The following is an 18,508-nucleotide window of genomic DNA, read 5'->3' on the forward strand; positions in this document are numbered from 1 at the left end:
TTTTAAGGCTGCAGCTGATTAATGCACTACTGGGATGTTTATCTGTAATCCTTTATTCCACACTTTAAAATAATCATATGCTGTGAATAAAAAATTCAAAACTAGTAACACTGACTATTATAAAGAACCCAACATATTGATCAGATAAAATCAGCCGATGTGGGCCTGTCACAGTGGAAATTGGTAGCAGTCGTTTTATATAATCTGCTGTTTTATTTTACAGAATAAACATTGCAAGAAAGATGTGCATTAATGTTTATGTTTCACATTTTAAAAAATTTCATTTTCTGAATTCAACTTCTATATATTTGGTTATATTTGTGTTTTCTTTTAATTTATAGTTATTTATATGAATAGTTTTTGGGTAAACTGTTAAATATCAACTTTAATTACAATTTCTTTTTGGGTTTGATAACGATACTTTTTGAAATATTACATAAATCAGCCGATGTATCCGTATTGGCATCTCTTCCTAAAACATCAATAGTGGTCAGGCCCTAGTTATAATGCTTATAAATACTCAGATAAACAGAAAAAGAAACATTTACATAGAAGACATGCAATGCACTTTAACAAACAAGTTTCACATTCCCTATTTTAATAGAAAATGTTCCTATAATAAATAAAAACACAAGCAATACACAGTCCCCTGTCAACTTAATGCAAAATCAGAAAACCAGTCTCGATTCACGTTGTGTCATCTCTTCCTCCTCCTCCGAACTGAGGTCATTGTTTCTCAACCTGCAAAAAGGAAAAAGCAACATTACTCATTAACAATGCAGAGTTAGTTTGGAATGACAAAGGAAGTTGTAACCAAAATAACTCTTTGTTCCAGAATAGAATGCAACGTTTACATCAACAGTTTTGTTTTGCACTGGAACTGGCAGCACAGTCATGCATTGCCCCAAAAAAGCAGGATGCAAACAACCACTACTTACAGTACATCGACTAACCACAAAAAACAGAGGCAACTTTTGTATCTGTGAGTACATGGCTCAGTATACATCACATACCATATTGATTTCACATGTGTATTGTGTTCCAGGGCTTGAATCAGACATTCCACTCCTGTTCTGGTTATGCAGTTTTCTGTCAGCCTTTAACAGGAAATGAGAGGGTGGAGCAGTGTAAGCACGACTGTACAGTGAGCACTCAAATGTCAGATCGGAATACAAATGTCTGGTTGCCTCTGACTCTTACCAAAGCTCTTCCAGTGACGAGCTGTTCTTGATAATGTTGGCGAGGGCACACGCGCCTGCATTCCCTACACCATTACCTACCAGGCTGAGATGGCACACAATAAATGTTACATTAAAATAGTGTGTAGCTACAAGACAATAAATTGCAGATAAGCAAAACGTGCAGAGATGTATATCATGCGACTTCCAGAAACATTTTATACAACTGATATGCACGTTATATCCGGAGCTTTAACATTGCGAGATCGGGCGTATTTCTACATTCTCATTCATTTGTCAGAGAATAATTCATGGATTTTTGATGAAAATTATGTATTATATTTATTAGTGTGTAATTTAATGCAGATGAAATAAAAATCTAAAACTAGTGAATTCAAATGTGGTTTTATGAGGGGACTTTTGGGACTCTACTGAGGGGTTTTCTATTACTTGTAATACATTTTCCACACCGTCTTAATTCTAATAATATTTAAAGCAATGTGCCAATAACTAATGCAAATATTACCTAAACCAAATCAGAGATCGACTGTTCTCTAGTGCTCTGGCCATGGCCTCTGCTCCTTCATCACCTATCTTATTGCCCCAAAGCCTGGGAATAGAAAGAAGGTTAGTAAATGGAAATGCACCACCAATAAGATCTTTTTTTCCCAGGATTGATTTCAGGATTATTTTTACCCTAAATATTGAAGTGAATGATTGACTTTCAGCCCCTCTGCAAGCTGCTTTGCTCCTTCTGCTGTTATATTGTTGTTGCCCAGCCTGAAAGAAAATGAAGGAGTTCATTTGCTTTTCTTTCACACAGACTGAGTTATGATTGTAGATTCACACTAGTGCCACATGTGATGACTGCTGAAAATATTTGATGTGCTGACCTTAGACAGAGGAAATCTTGCTTGGTCTTCAGAAGAAGAGAAAAGTGCTGAGTGCAGGCATCAGTTAACTTGTTGTTGAAGAGCCTGGATAGAAACAATATGATTATGCAAGGTAATTGATCAAATGTCATTGGTAATTTCATGGTGGTCTTATAAATCATCTCAGCAGTACATACGCAATTTTCTGGAAGTTTTCACACTGGATAACTTTAGCGATCAGTTTGCAGATGCCCTGATCTGTGATGTTGTTATTTCTGAGGCTGATAAAGGAAAAAATAAACAACACTCAAGCTTAGTATTTATTTTTCAGCCTTATTGCCCTCAGTGAGGTAGGGAGAGCTTGTTAGAGATATTAAAAAGATGGTTTTTACAGCTAAATAAATAAGCAAATAATCTATTATTTCATACTCACTACAGGGAACTACACATATGCATGCAGGGAAGAAGCTGCTCCACTCCAACATCACCTACAGAGTTGTTGTCCAGCTGGAGGCCGACAGGGTTCCTTAAGTGCTGGAGTACATAGGCCAGTGCAGTGCACTCTACAGGACCAATGTCACAGTAGGTCAGTTTCAGGTGGTCTACATCTAGCTTATTGATAGCATCTTTGGCAATTCTGCTCTCCTGCATCTCATAGATGCATTTGATAAGCCAGACAAAGCCCGGCATGGCGTGCATGCTCTTTTTCTCCCCTGCTACAGGTTGAGAGATAGACTTAAAGTGTTTCTGCATCCCTTTGGACAGGCATCTCGAAACCTGTTTGATCTTTTTTTCCATCACAGACCTGGGACAGCAGTAGAGCCACAGGCTTCGATGGTGCGGGGAAAGTAATCCAGACACAAAGGTGGCCGTGATTTGAAGATTTGTTGTTTCGGCTGCTGAAGCTTTTGTCCCTTGAGTCTGCTCTTGTTGGGCAGTGGTGGGCAAGCAGGCCATGAAGCATTTGCCCTTCTGACTTGTCTCTCTCATGTCCTGCAGCTCGAAGAGCTTGGGGATAGTTGCACGGTCAGTGTTACTTGACAAAACAATGTACAGAGCAGCAAAGAAACACTGCATAGTCACATGAAGGAATTCATAGTGTTTACTGTTGGCAGCGGACATATCTTTGCTTCGAATGAGAAAGCCCAGAGAGATATCCTTTTCAGTTACACCGCATGTCTTCAGATCTGTACATGAGAAGATATAACAGGTGGTTCCTATCCCATCAAACGCAAGCTGTCCTAGATGCAAGACTGTTTTTAGGTGCTCCTGAAGCCAACCTGACCCCATGGCGTTCTTCAGGGTGCTTCGGCGCTGTAAAAAGTGCTGCAAGATCATCATGTAAACGTCTGTGATTGTTTGTAGACTACCCTCTCCACAGCCCAGCAACTCCTTATGGCACTGTGACACAATCCAGCAGAGGACTGGACTATGACACAGTCCAAGTAAAGCTGTGTTTGTCTGCAGGGACTCCAAAACCTTAGCAGCCACAGTTGGGTCACTGTGATGCTTCTTCACAAAACAATTAATCCCACTTGGGGAAAAACCTTTCAGAAAGACCTCTTTGCGAAGGTGTTTTCTCAGCAAAGGCCCCACTGCCTCTGGACGACTAGTTACCACTTTCCACACCCCCTTCATTAGTGATCCTTGCATTAGGTTGAATAATAGTATGTGAACAGGTGCACGCTGGGTGGGGCAGCAGAGCCTGTGATCGTCTGAAAAGCTCTGCTTGAGCTCATCCAGGCCATCAAAAGTGAAGAGGGTGAGATGTGGGTGGTCCAGGATGAACTGGAAAATCTCCTCCTGCTCCTTGTCTGGCCAGCAGCAATGCTGAAACAGCAACTCTTGGACAGACAGTTCACGCTGCTCTGAGTTCAACCTGCGACAGCTGAATGGGAACAGGAGAAGGAAGTCCTGGAGGGCTGCCCCACGAGCCCAGAGCAAGTGCAGCCTCTGGAGTAGGATGCTCTTCCCTCTGCCTGCCTCACCAGACACCAGCACCGTATCAGCCTCCTCGTTAACTGTACCCGCTGCACCGATTATGTCCTCCAAGTCCAAAGGTCCATGTGGATCAGCACAGTCATGAGCTAATTCCAGCTGGCCCTCAGTGTAGATTTCATCCAAGGACATGTGGCTAGTCCCTCCATAAGTACTGAGAAAACAGGACTGGGCCGACACGGAACTGCTCAGCTTCTTCTGGTACTTCTGGAACTCTGCAGCAGAAAGAACACACATGAGATGAACTTAAAAAACGTCGCACTGAAAAGTTACACTATATTTGTATAATTGTGGCCTGCTGGAAACAGGTCTTTCTACATTTCTGAATGAGTCATTTCTATTTTTGGACTGCCACCGCTGCTCTCTGATTACATTGCGTAATTTTCAACACGCCTATGATAATGACCTACCTTTCGGTGGTGTCAGTTTCTCTTGGGTCCGTGATGCTCCAGATCCCTGCTGCTGAATATAATGCAGTACCACCTTTGCCGCTGACTCGCCCTTTGATCGGACATGATCAAGCAAACGCCTTGCCTGATTAACATATGAATGACAACAGGCTTATTATTAAAAGGAAATAGTTGAACATTTCGTGAGATGCAATTATTTATTTTTACTGCCTTATTATTGGTAAGAAGAGTAATAAAGAGCCTCTTCAGTACCCGCCATAAAAAGTTCCTCAAAAGTACATATTCAAAACGTTTATCGTGACAACTTCCCCTCATGGCCTTAAAATGGCTTCAATGTAAAAAATTGATTTTCACCAGAGGGCTAGCATATCATGACATGAACACAGGAAAAATAAGCAGCTAGCTGACTCTGTCTGAAAGTAGAGCAACTCTAACAGAGTCAATAGAGCCAGGCTAGCTGTTTCCTAATGTTTCTCTTTTTTAAATATATAAAATAAATGTAATTTCATATTCAATACAATTAAGCAATTTAATAATCCTGTAAAAAATCCATAATGTCCCATAATATATTTACGGATTAAGACTTTATTTTGTGGTTAGTATTTCTAATGAAGGTAATTTGTTTTATGGCATTTAAACTTGGGAAAAATGGTCAAATAAAACAGTACATTTCTGTGAAAACACTTTTTACAGTGATAACTCATAGCAAAAAGCTGAAAAAGTGTATTTTCTTTAGATGAGCACTGTTCAAATGCACTTCATGTTAGTATAGACAGCAATAACTTTAGAACTTTGAGCAGTGTAACTATAAATGGAGGCATTTGTCTGTGCTGTGATTTTCTCAACAACCACTCAGTTGATAAACTACTTTGTTGCCGTTTTACCGAGGACCCTGGGAAGTGCAGCGTCGACCGTGACCTCTCGACTATTCCTTCCATTATAATGTCCCAAGTTGTCAATAAAAACAACAATAAATGGAAGTTGTTTATATATTTACTGTACCTGCTGAGAGGGGGTGTGTATAGGAAGCTGTACGTCATCACAGTCTGCTGAGGTGAAGTTTCCTGACACAGTCAGAGCCTCTAGAGCACCGTCAATGCAGTCTTGTAGCTTGCTGACGAGGCTCGGTCTATCAATCAAAAGGGTGTGGGTCGCTGTGATCTGAGATTCGTCTTTCTTTTCGAGATCTAAACAGCATCCTGAGGAGGGGAGGTCAGCCCCCTGCCTTTCTGGCACAACTTGTTTGAAAGCTGCGAGGAAGATTTCACAGGTGTCCACACCCTTCGTGTAAACCAGGTCGAGCAAGTGTCGGGCATTGGTATACAGAGCTCTACCCGGTACCTGTACATTCTGGTATTCCTCCCACACGAGCTCCCCCTGGGCCAGCAGTAGATCCAGAACTCTTTCCAGAAGTTCAGCTGAGCCACTGCTGCACAGTGCATGCAGTATCTCTGTCCGTTGTTTCAGCACAAGCTCCCGGGCAAACATGCTTTCTGAACATCTGCTGCCTCCGGTATCCCAACCTGTCATATATCATCTTGTTCCTACTTTTTCTTTCAAGTTTCATTCGGTTGTACCTGTACATAAAACACAGCAGAATCAGTATTCAGCAGCATAACTTGTTGTTGGTTCATCACACAAAACCACGTTTTCTCTCGTATGACTTCAGTTGCTAAAGCATCCAACACACAGTACGGTCATTTAGTTATCACTCACATTAGAGTCTTCACAGCACAATTTCCACTCCCTCCATCTGTCCTTTGGGCACAGAAGTCGTATACTTCAGACTTTTCCTCTTCCTCATTCCAAACCGAAAGCAAAACTTGTTCTGCCACAAAAGTCCCTTTGGTAAAAGAGAAACTAAATCGATGCCAACAAATTAAATAAACTTTCAAGACCAACTGGACTAATGCATGCATGTGGACATCACAAGACAGGAATTCATTCTCTTCCCTTCACAATAGAAAAGCAGAAGCTCTTGGATTATTTAACAGAGAAAGTTTTTTTTTATATGTGGACAAGAAACACCACCACAAATACAATGTAGGGACATGTTTTCATGTTAGTAGCTCTGTGCTGGTTGCAATTTGCTCATGCAACCACTGGATGGAACTATAACACAATATATATTTGTACAATTACATAAACAGTGAGTGGTTTTACAGGGATGAAATAATCAGAAAATATCGCCAGAGTATCACAGGGCAGATAGAGCCAAAAACACTATTCCCACCTACGAGTCTCAAATCAACCTTATCTCCAAACTGCATTGTTTTTGGACTGTGGGAGGAAGCTGGAGTACGCAGAGAATACCCATGCAAACACAGGGAAAACATGCAAAATCCAGGAATTGAACCAGCAAACCTTGTGCTGTGAGGGAACATGGGAACTATGAGGAATAATTACATAAAGATTACATTTCTATATAAAATGGATATGAAACATAAACCTGGAGACAGTTTCATATTGTCATCGCTTCTTACTCCTCGTACATTTTACATAAAATACATGCAAGGCAGCTTTTGGCAGGTGATTTATTAATACTGTTTATATAGCTCCCTCCTGATTGTCATGATTAAAGTTATTGTCTTTCTGTGTTTGATTTTCTGTCTCAGCTGTTTGATGGCCTCCTGTCATACTCCACTTGACCACCAGATGTCACTGGACTTTCTGTCTTTGTCCAGATCCATCTGATTACTTATTTCCTATTTTCTAATCACTGGAACTTTGCAGCGTACCTATACACCTGTTCTTCATTTCCAGCATCTGTTCCCCAGTATTATTAAAAGCCCTGTTTCTGCAGGCAGTTGCCGGATCATTTGCTAATGTCTCTGTGTGTCTCTTTTTGGCCTTCTCATGCTGCAAATTCCTCTTCCTTCTTGTAAGTAGTTGTCTAAGCCTGCCTGTCTGTCTGCACATCTGTCTGTCTGTGAGCCTGATCTTCATCACTTAATAATCATTTAAAATGCTTGGGTCCTCGCTGCCTGTGCTCCCACCACCAGCAATGATCGTTTCTTCACTGTGCCCTGTGGGGCAAAATCTTCAAAGACACAAAGACACGAGTAATCAAAGACAGACTAGAATAAAACTTTCTTGAGCATGTTTCTTTGTTCCCTCCCTCTTTTTCAAAACAGGCATGTCTACCAAGGGGAGTGTATTGCAGAGTATACTCTCTGTCAGGCACCCAGCATCAAGCTCAAACGTGGAGATCTGTCATCCAAACCACAGCAGGGGGTCCAGACAAGTTTGGATGGATAAGAAAGAAGGCGGTAAGAAATTGTCAATAAAATAATACAGATATAATCCAAAAATACAATTCTGAGTGTTCCTGTTCTTCTTTTAGTTCTTAACACTTCTCTGTGTCAAAGCGAGGGAAATAAGTATCTCTGACTTCATGCATTTTGACTATACAACCTCCTTCATTATGACTGAAGAGATATTTGGACCTGTCTAGTTGTAGTGAAGATTGTGAAAGGAGAACGTTTTCATGTTTCTACTGCAGATACGCCCCCACACCGGTTGATTGAAACCTGACCTGGAGGATCTACTCCTCAGTTTGCTGTTTATTGGGAATGAAAGTTCTGTCTATCTCCACACGGAGTCAGTTCAGCTCTGTGTGCTCCACTAAAACTGTTGCCCAGAACTACATAATTCTGCCCACCAAGTCAGTTTAATGTGTATGTCACTGAGCAGCAGTGCAGAGGTACGACACTTTCTCTCCAGTTATTTCTTCACTGCACATTCTTTCTGTGCGGATATGAAAAGCACATATGATGAGCTCAGTGTTAGACCAGGTGGACTGATGTACTGCATGTGCACTGATCGGTTCGACTCAGAACCCCCGAAGCAAATGAGCAGGTCAATGTACTCTGAAGTAATTCCACAGGTAAGTTGTTGTACATGTAGCCAACTACCCTTCTTCTTCAGAATTTTGTTTTTGTATGTATTTTTATTAAATATTCCCTCCGCCAAGGAGGTTATGCTTTCACCCCCGTCCGTTCGTCTGTTGGTTTATTCGTACACAAAAACAACTGAGCAGATTTAGCCATGAAAGGAAACCTAGTTATTCAGGTCTAAATACAATTTGTATCAAATAACTGATCATTCAATCTTAAAGGATAGGTGCGATCTACTGGAATACAATATACCCAGGTGTGTGTTATGATATATAGCTCATATATAAAAAAAAAAATAAAAAAAATTTATTACAGTGTAAGAGACACTACAATCTTCAACCTGTGCAAAAAATGTGCAAAGTTAAAAATCTTAGAAATAATTTAGGTTGTCACTTGAGTTTCTGTGGAGAGTTCGTGTAGAGGGAATTGCATACTAAAAAACTAACTCTGGAACAAACACATTTGATTTGTCAAATGCGGACTACTGACACCTCATGTTAATATGCAGTTCACCATTTGTTTGTAAAGCTGTCCCACATTCTGGAACCTACACTGATAATAACCAGCACTGAGTTACCATTGCTATCTTTATCAATGCTGATCGAAGTGAATCATCTGCTTCAGAGTGAGAAAAATGATAGATATACTTTGTGAAAAGTACCAAGTGATCTTAAATTCACTTGCTAAAAATGTATCACAATACTGAATTATTTTATACAATTTTTTTATTATTTATATTGCTTTCAGGGATCAGTTATGTTACAAGGGCACAGACTTGTTATATTTTTACATGTTGTGAATTGTTCTATGATACATAGTCATTTAAGCGCATAATTAAAACTTCAAAATAATATTAATAATATATAAAATTTTAATTAATCAACGTTTAACACACTATACTGTAAACTGTCTGTATATGTTGGTTATAAGGAAGCCACATTGACAAGTCCCAGTTTCACACAAAACACAAAATTATGAAACAAAAAGTCGTCTGCCCTTTTTATGAAATGCAAAGAACAATTAAAGTCACTTTATCAGTGGTGCCATGCAAAAAAGCTGTAAATTGTACATTCACACCCGGTAATCTCACGTTCGCCTGAGACAGAGGGAAAGATGAATAAAGTTAGATAATTTGATTAATGGAGGCATTAACTTATGAAGATCAGTGTGTACAGAAATTCACACATTGGAAAGACTTCTGAAGAGGCCTCTCCGAGCCACAAAGAGAGGCATTCAAAAGAGGAAGGGGAAGGCATTGCTCTTACAGGTAACTGTCTGAGGGGAGCACATGCGTGTGACCATATGTACGTGGGTGTGTGTGTCAATCAGGATTTAATTGACAGGAAGATTAAAGCTCGCACATCTGAGGGCCCTCCTTTCTTCAAGAGAGCCAAAGTTGATGGAGTCTGGTCTCCAGTGTCTGCCCGAGGTTCGGGGTGCTGCGCTCAAGGTTAGCATGGGCACCCCGCTGAGCGCGCGCTGTCTGAGATGGGTCCTACTTGTTGGACATTCATTATCAAACTCTGTTTGCTCCTTTCATCTGCAGCTCTCTGCAGCACTCAACGTAAACTACAGAGGCACCTTGCAGCTTGACATCTCTCCATTCACTCTGTACCTTAAACAGCATGCTGCCACATCAAAGAGCTGCGGCTGCTTTTGATGTTGCAAAAAGAAAGAGCTCCAATGATCTACTAAAAACCAATGCAACTTTCTGGAGCCTTGTTTTATTCATTCGCTATCTGCAGAAGTCGGGAGCCATTCTCTAGAAGTTCAGAGAGGGGATTTGAAATTTGGAAAAGTTGAACTGTGCCCTTTGAAAAATGAATTGAATGAATGAGTGTTGAAAAGAGAGCAGTGTACACCACCTTTCATACTGCTGCAGCGGAGGAAGGGGGGGTGTCATATCTTAGTTGAAGATGATTGTTATTGAGTTTCAGGATTAAGGTGTAAGTAAATTGATAAAGCAAAGGCAAACATATAGAACTGTTTACAAATCAACTATTTATAAGAAATTGGAACAGCTTTACCCTTTTATATTAAATCACGCATTAATGGATGAAAATGAAAAACAAGACTGTGACAGGTTTTTACCAGCATGGACCACACCACGACATATTTAAACATTTAAATCTTTTGATGGAAATTCAGCCTTTCAGGCAACATTTTGTGTTTCTTTTGCCACAGCTGCAGTTTAATAGGGTCACAAATCAATGTTCCATGTTTCATGTTAAGCTCTTCTTAATGAAACTGTATTTACATTGACATCACATTAAGACTTTATGATTAATAACATCCTCGATGTGCAGGTTTTAACACAGAATTACAGTATTAACACTCCCAGGTTAACATCCCTTCCAATGAGAATGCTTGTCTGACACTTTGACAGTCTGATGAATGTCATCGTACACTGCCACATGGGTACTTATAGGATAAGACTGGTACATTTCTTTATTTTCTCATTGTTAACGAATCTCTTAGAACTGTCCAGTTTCAATTTATTTAAAAGGGGTTAAAAGGTAAAAAGGCTCGGTCATTTTCTATAACAACCAGGCACAGTAGTTTTCACATGACAAACAAGTTTTAATCAAGTGAAAATATAGTGTCCAAAATTAGAAAAATTCAAATACAGAATCGCAGCAGAATGATGCATTAATTACAAAGAAGGAAGTGTGACCAAGATGCAGATCTATCTATCTAGAGGAAATAATGGTTTAACAATTTTTTGCTTCTACCCTTAGACCAATGTTGCATTCTAGAGAAGAAGTGAGAAGTGTTTTTACTTGACTTTTAGCATTTATGAAAAAATAATTAACTCAAAATATTTTACTCATGAAAATACAGTTAGATGAAAAATGTCTCCTTCACAAATAGCTCCTTTGTAAATCGCTTGGTTGTATACATCTGACACATTATAAAACATATGCAAAAACTCAAAATAGTGGCCGTGACTTGCAGCTCATATTGAGTCACTTTAAATTAGTGGTTGATGTAGGATTTTTCTAAATCGGGGGCCATAAAGGGGCCACAATATCCACAGAGGGGCCAATTATATATCCAACATCCATATTCATTTCATGATTTAGTAATGTGCATAATTTAAGCCATTCCTTGTTTACTGTTAATTCTATAGCTTTGAGCAAAGCCACACATCATTGTACATATTTAGCAAATTGTCAAAAACAAATTGTCCTAGTATGTGACTAGTTTTTTAAGACTACTGACAAGACAAGGACACTTCTGGGGCCAAACAGATTTCAGCTGTGGCTGGATCCGTCCTTGTATTAAATCAAGATGTTTTTGTAAATATGTGCAGGCCATGTTTTTTAATGACACACAGAAGCATTGTGCATGAGTTGCTAAATACTGGACCAGCAAATAACCTCCCCCCTGCAGGCCCCTGGCCCCGGGCCTCAGGCAGCACAACATCACAGATGAACAAAGCCGTCCCTCTCTCTCTAGTGCCAGCATGGTGATTACAGGGTGAATTTAATCCTGCTAATTATAATTTCAGATACAGATACAACAAGGGAAATGTTGACAGTGAAAAGTGACATTTAAAGCAAATGGCCACTGGGTCAGGCAAACTGAACTTTTAGCACTTCGTCAGCTTGTTTTCTAATTGAGTGAACTTGACAATAATTGAAGTGTTTTATTTTTGCCCTTCTTCGCACACATAAAAGACTGCCATGCCAATTAGGTTTAATTCTCCCCTTTCCCTCTCGCTTTTCATGCTCTTGAGGAGGCAGGGACCGGCATATTCCGATCATTTGCATTATCCAAAGCGAAATCTGCTTTGAAGTTGTGAGATTCTGTAAGAAAAAGGATCCACTTATCCCACATGAAAAAATGTTCAAAGCTCATAAATTCACTGGAACAGATGTACATTATCATTGGATTTGCCTTTTTTTCTCTCTTTGCTCCTGTATTGGTAATAGACTACCTCGTGTCCTTCTCATCCCTTAGCATTTAGCATCCTGCCTTTACAGAAGCTCGCACCCTGCTGTGCCAGCCCACACTTCAAAGCCCACTGCCTATCTGCTGGAAACAAAGCACACAGAACACATTATGGCAGCCTCTCATTTCCCCATATTTAAGTCAATATCATTGCTTTTTTTCCGCCTGTGGTTACACACAGATAGGGTTTATTTCTACCCCAAAAGACCACTTGCTGTAACCCATACAACACCATACAAACGCACAGGGAAGTTATCCCATTACAGTCCCTGCTGATGTTGGATGTTTCCATCATAGCCAGTGAGCTGTTCATAGCTCTAAATATGGAAAAGGCAAAATGTGGATATTACTCTCTGAAAAATTACATAAAAATAAATGCAAGAATAAATGACTGATGTTTAGCCTTCACTTTAGTAAGAAGAAGCCTTGAGCCCACGATATACTTCCTGTTTACTCATGCATACATATAGGCAACTGGCTACGTCTTGAACATGATTGTTCACATGCTTGCCTTAATACTACGCATGTTACTGGTTTATTCCAGTAGAGGGCAGACCCCAGACTAAAGATTGTAGAGCGCTCTATTCTATCATCTTTGACACAGACCGATCTTTCTGCTACTTCCGGATTTGCTTGTGGTAAACATTAACAAAGATGGCGACCGTCGAGAAGATCAACATTTGGCTAACGTTAAGAACAAGTAAGGAAAATCGACAATCGTGCATTTTTAGGTGGTATGTCACATCTCAAAATCCAACACATCGGGAAAACGACGAGTTTACTTCTCTTGTCAAAACTCAAAAGTTTCCGCCATTTCTGTCGCTAATGACGTGCCCCTGATGACTCACTACTGCCCCGACCTATTATGTGGGTACTGCACCTTGTGTTCGCATCACTATAATTTCTGAGGACTTGCACAACCTACGTACTGAACAGACGCAGGATACTTAACAGCAGGTACACTCCGACCCTTATGCTCAGCAAAATCCGTCCCTCCACTTTACAGTTTATACTTACACATAAATATCCTCTTGGGCAGTAGGGTTAAAATAAGTGAGTGAGTATTTTCAGATTGTAGTCTTAAATACCTCTGTGCTGAGCAGTACTGAGAGACCATTACTCCCCTCACTGCTGCTCTTTATTTTTTTCACTGTAAGGCGTACGCGTCTCTGGAGGAAGATCCTCAGAGTAACTGCTCGCTGTAATTGCTGCATTTAGTGCTCATCCATAAATGCTCATGTATTTTTTGCGCCAAGCTCAACTTCCCGTGTCGTAAGTCTCTAACCTTTGTTCACTTTACTGCTCAGAAATAAAGAATTAATCAGGCTTCTTTGTACTGCTTTATGTTGAGACTTGGGAATGAGACAAATATAAATAGGATGAAACAGACAGTAAACAGTAAGTAAACGTCCACACTGTGCAACTTTTATAAAAGCCCAGAAAGGCTTTGATTATAGCATTTGATAAAAACTGAACTGAATGCAATAAAGCACATCTTTCAGTGGTCTTAAAATGTAATGAATCAGTTTGGGACTTCTTGGCATGTGCCATCTGCAGCAATTAGTCATTTCACTTGAGAGTTCACATTTTTAGCAGGGTTTTCCAAAAACAACTATCATTTCAGCATCTCAACCGTTAATCTTTGTAGTGACTGATTGAAAATGTTGACTTTGTCTGATTGGGTGGTCAGTGGGCAACATGCTGATTGACTAGTCAGTTCAGGCAGTAAGGGTCAAAAACTAGGCCCAACAGTCACCTTAAATTCAATCAGGCCACATCAAATTGTACTCACTGATAGATATCAGTTTGCTAAATATGCCTGATTTTTCCATGAATTAATCTCTGAATCTCAAAATGTTAAAGAAAGTGATAAATGAAAAATACCTGGGTCCGCCCCTTTATACAGAACAGCACCAAAATATAATGGGTTCTTTCCTGGCCAATGTCCCATCTTTCCACCAAGTTTCATTGAAATACGTTTCCCCACTTTTTCTGACAAACAAACAGAAAAGGGCAAAAACATGATCTCTTTGGTGGAGGTAATTAATGCTCAGAACTCAAAGCTTGTAATTTCAGTTCTATGCACAAACAAGACAATTGAATGACTAAGTGAAACCTCACTGTTGAAAATAACAATTACACATTCACAAAATATTTGTACAGCTGCAAAACAATTTTACATCATTCAAATAAATTGGGTTCATATTAAAGGAATGATAACCATTTCACTATTCTGGTTATACAGCAGTATGTCAGTGTTTCATATATATGCTTCAAAGCAACATTTCCTCAGAAATCCTATTACACTGTGCATTTATGGCCTTCCCATGATAAACAAATGTATTAACTTACACAGTAAACTACACAAGTTAAGCTGCAAGAGCGTTTTCTAAAGCTGCTTTCAGACATGCAGTGAACTCCGCAAATCCTCCATATTTTCTCTGGAGGAGGTGCATGTGTGAACGGTGTGAACGCAAGTGTCCGAGTGTGAGCCTTCGCAGTTTCTTCTGACTTTCTCTACCTGGCCCCCTGGTATAAAGTCTGTTAAAATTCAGGGGAATCCAATGTGAGAACACAGTGGGGGTTCCCTGTTAGATTCACTGCGTTCGAGTGGGGGGGTTGATGATGCGCTACAGATGCAAAAATGAAAAAAACTAAAAGAAAACAAATATCTCCCAGTGAAAAAGCAGTGACACACACAAAGAAGATACCAACAAAGATGTCAAGAGAGTTTGTGGTGATAAGCGCTGACCAAGGTGTCGGGGTGCTGTAAACATGATCACGTGATCTCCGCAGCGGAGTTAATACTTTACTCTCTGCCTCTGTCTGCTGCACCAGGCTGCTCCACCTGTTGCCTGAATAATGCAAAGGATTTGTTGCTGTTGTGAATGCATCTGTGCAGAAAACCTCCCGCTGCATTGAGCATGTGTGAAAGGCAAAATCCGGGTAAAGTCCGGACCCCGTTCTCTGGACTTCACCTGCAGGTCATGTCTGAAAACGGCTTAAGAGGATTAACGTCGGCTGTGCTTCCAGCAAAAAGTAAAAACTTAAAAAAAAAAATTTAAAAAATGTAGATGTAGAGTACAGTATTGTTGATAATAAAGTCATTTAACTGCAGTTGAGATGTAATGTAAGCAAGTGTATAGGTCACCTTTCTTCAAAACTCCAAAGCAAACTTTAGTTTACACTCCTTGCCTCTGTGCCTGTCCTGAACCAAAGACACTGAGCGGCAGACACCGGCTGACACATGAGAGGAAGGACAGTGTCTCCAGTGCTGTCCTTTCAAAAGGCGTGAATGCATTATCAAACCGTAACCCTGCACGGCAGAGGAAATCTCCATGAACGCCAAGGCTATTACCAACATATGTGAAGAGTTGAAAGAAGCTCAGATCAAAGTCAAAGTGGGAAAAAAAGAACATGTCTAAAAAAGTCAGGCAACAGAGAAGAGAGGATACAGTAGGAAATCGCCCCCTTGCAATGAAGATGGCAGAAACGTTTTTTGAGTTTTTTTAATCTTTTTTCTTATTACGCCTTTAAAGATCGCTCAAAAGGATCTTTGCTCCTGCTGGATTGAGTCCACAATCTGCATTTCACACAACAACAAAACAACATGTCACCACTTCACATTCAGAATCTTGTGATACAGAGAGAAAACATTAGAGTAAAAACAACCATAATACTATCATAATTTAGCTTTAACTATTGCTTGCTGGGCCTTTACCTTCCCATATTCAGGCCTCAGTAGCATGGTGCTAACGTGTGTTTTTATTTTGCTGTAGTACAAAGCTGTTGGGTCTTCCAATACTAATGGCAAATATAGTAAAGCAGGTTTATACAAAGTATGGGATCTAATGGGTTTGACACAATACAGTTTCTTTTGTACTATGATGTTCGCTTTGCAGGCTGAAGGAGAAAAGTGTAGGCTCAGTAGAATCAAATTTCTTCAATATAGCCCCTTTCTGTATTAGCTATGATCACTATAAGCCAGGAAGACATTTCTTAATTTTTCATTATTTCTTCTCACCTACTAAATATATATTTTTTATAAAGTAAGCCTGTTTCAATAGGATACGACTTTAAAAGTGAGTGCCTGTAAATAGATGGCCACCCAGAAATCTCATAAAAATAATAGTTGAAGGTGCCCTGCATAATTAGTTGCAGATATCTGGCTTAGTTGAAAGCCTAACAATAAATATTGCTTTATTAATCAATTACAATTAAAATAACTCAAAGAAATGTCCAATATTCACACTCTACATGGGCCCTCATTTAATACTGTACTATAACCTTTAAGATGTGTAAATTCCATGTGATTATGATTGTAACCACTTACTTTACACCACTGATGTAGATGACTAATTCTTTTAATAGCTGAGATGTGTGAAGCAGTGGTAATAACCTGGTAAGCTGCGTTACGATAGAAATAAATTGTAATGACGATACAAGTCTTGCACTGCCCCGCTTACACAAATAGACATGTACGTGAGAGGAGGGCATATCACATTGCCAAGAGGCGGCTTCTCTGTGGCTGCCCCGACCAGAGATAAGCTGCTAAGCTGCAGATGAAAGTGTGTGTGCATGTAGAGAGCGTGGCGTGGTGAGCAGCTGTGGTCGGCCAGATTTGGGAGCCTTCTATGACACCAAGGTTAAGATACAGTGGAGAGGAGCTTTATTTCACACACACACACACACACACACACACACACACACACACACACACACACACACACACACACACACACACACACACACTTCCCCCTACCTTTCATATCAGTCGATCTTGGAAATTAAAGATAAAAATGTATTCATATTGCATTACTTTTAGGTTTACTCATTTGGCACTTTCTATCTAAAGCAACTTACAACTTTAAAGCTTCAGTACAGTAGGAGACCACAAAGTAAGTGTGGAATCAGTTTGATAAGACAAGGTATAGGAGAAGACGTGCACCAAAAGTGCAAAGTAAATGCTGGTTAGACTTGATGATATGGTGGTAGAGGGTGTCAGGACAAGAGGTGCTCTAGATAGAGATGGGTTTTCAAGAGGTTCTTGAAGATAATAAGGGCCACCCCTGCTCTGATAGCATTTGGTAACTGGCTTCATTCTGGGAACCACAAAAGAGAACTGTCTCTACTGTGAATGCCTTGTGTGCAGGGGTGGCAATGTCAGATGCTGTTCCTTGGAGTTTTGTAGTGGCCGACGAGGAGCATAAGCCTGTATGACTGATTTGAAGTAGATGGCTGCAGACCCAGACGTCGCTCTGTAGGCATAGGTGACTTGATTTTTGTCATGGCGAGCGTGGGTAGCCAGTGGAGATCGATGAGTTGTTGAGTGACATGTAGCCTCTTACATTCTGGACAATCTGTGTTTCACAGTCGGGTAAGGCCTGATTTCTCATATGTTGTATAGTGCAAAGTGGTGTAACTGTGAGACAGATGCCTTGTGGTCAGAGAAGGATAGCTGGCCATCAAACATGACATCTTGGTTTCTCGTAACCTTGGTTTTGGGCAAGGGGATGGCATTAGGATGTTTGTCCATGCCATGACACATCGAAGGAATTCTCGGTACCCCGATTACGTCCAACTCAGCAAGTTGCTCGAGATGCCCATATCGGAGAAAACCGATAGCAGGATGCAGGCTATCAAAGGCTGGTGATAGGTCCAGCAAGATAAGTACAGAAGACTGAGCTACAGCTCTAGCTGCCCGTTAAGCTTCAGTCACAGATAACAGAGCAGTTTCAGTAGAACCTTAATGCCAGACTGATTTTGATCAAGGAGGGAATTCCGTGTTTATTCCGTTTAGGAATTGTGAAACCTCTTTGACAACCACCCTTGTGATAGTCATAGATAAGAAGTAATGAGACTGGTCAATAGTTCTGAACTTCAGCAGGCTTTTAACTGATCCTCTTTAAATGCAGTTGGAAATGTTCCTAAGCCAGAAAAGCACCTATCAAATGTGGTGGAAGATGTAACTTTGAGGTCGTTGGTGGGAGTGGAGTACAAGAAAACAGTCATGTGACGAGTCAGGAGTTTTTATACTTTTTTCTCAGTGAGAGGTGTGAATAAGATACTGTGCCATAGATCATTGGAGAGAGAGAAATACTGTATATGTAGTAAGTGTTCAACATGTTACACTTTTAGGAGCCTTGCACTCAGCTAGAGGGCTGTGTGAGTGGAATGATGGGCTATCAACAGGAGCCAGA

General features: G+C 40.2%; 1 protein-coding gene across 1 annotated transcript; it reads right to left on the minus strand.

Annotated features, from left to right (window-relative positions):
• Positions 1 to 37: 37 nt before the first annotated feature.
• Positions 38 to 6,280, minus strand: nod2 (nucleotide-binding oligomerization domain containing 2). Its single transcript, XM_035154302.2, has 11 exons — positions 6,175 to 6,280; positions 5,461 to 6,035; positions 4,459 to 4,582; positions 2,484 to 4,263; positions 2,248 to 2,331; positions 2,072 to 2,155; positions 1,875 to 1,958; positions 1,705 to 1,788; positions 1,201 to 1,284; positions 1,014 to 1,097; positions 38 to 741 (listed from the first exon to the last, which is right to left on the minus strand). Exons 2-11 carry the CDS (start codon positions 5,986 to 5,988, stop codon positions 669 to 671), a joined length of 3,009 nt encoding a protein of 1,002 aa, XP_035010193.2. The 5' UTR covers positions 5,989 to 6,035; positions 6,175 to 6,280; the 3' UTR covers positions 38 to 668.
• Between the last annotated feature and the right edge of the window lie 12,228 nt (positions 6,281 to 18,508).

Source organism: Hippoglossus stenolepis, chromosome 1 (assembly GCF_022539355.2).
Source record: "Hippoglossus stenolepis isolate QCI-W04-F060 chromosome 1, HSTE1.2, whole genome shotgun sequence".
In the NCBI taxonomy this organism is placed as follows: Eukaryota; Metazoa; Chordata; class Actinopteri; order Pleuronectiformes; family Pleuronectidae; genus Hippoglossus; species Hippoglossus stenolepis.

What these genes read in the sequence shown, in the direction of transcription:
- nod2 (XM_035154302.2), bottom strand. Translation starts at nt 5,988, where the DNA reads ATGACAGGTTGGGATACCGGAGGCAGCAGATGTTCAGAAAGCATGTTT. An exon ending in CATATGTGTAGTTCCCTGTA is followed by an intron (nt 2,332 to 2,483) that starts GTGAGTATGAAA and finishes TTCCTTTATCAG; the next exon opens with CCTCAGAAATAACAACATCA. An exon ending in GAAAACTTCCAGAAAATTGC is followed by an intron (nt 2,156 to 2,247) that starts GTATGTACTGCT and finishes GTTTCTATCCAG; the next exon opens with GCTCTTCAACAACAAGTTAA.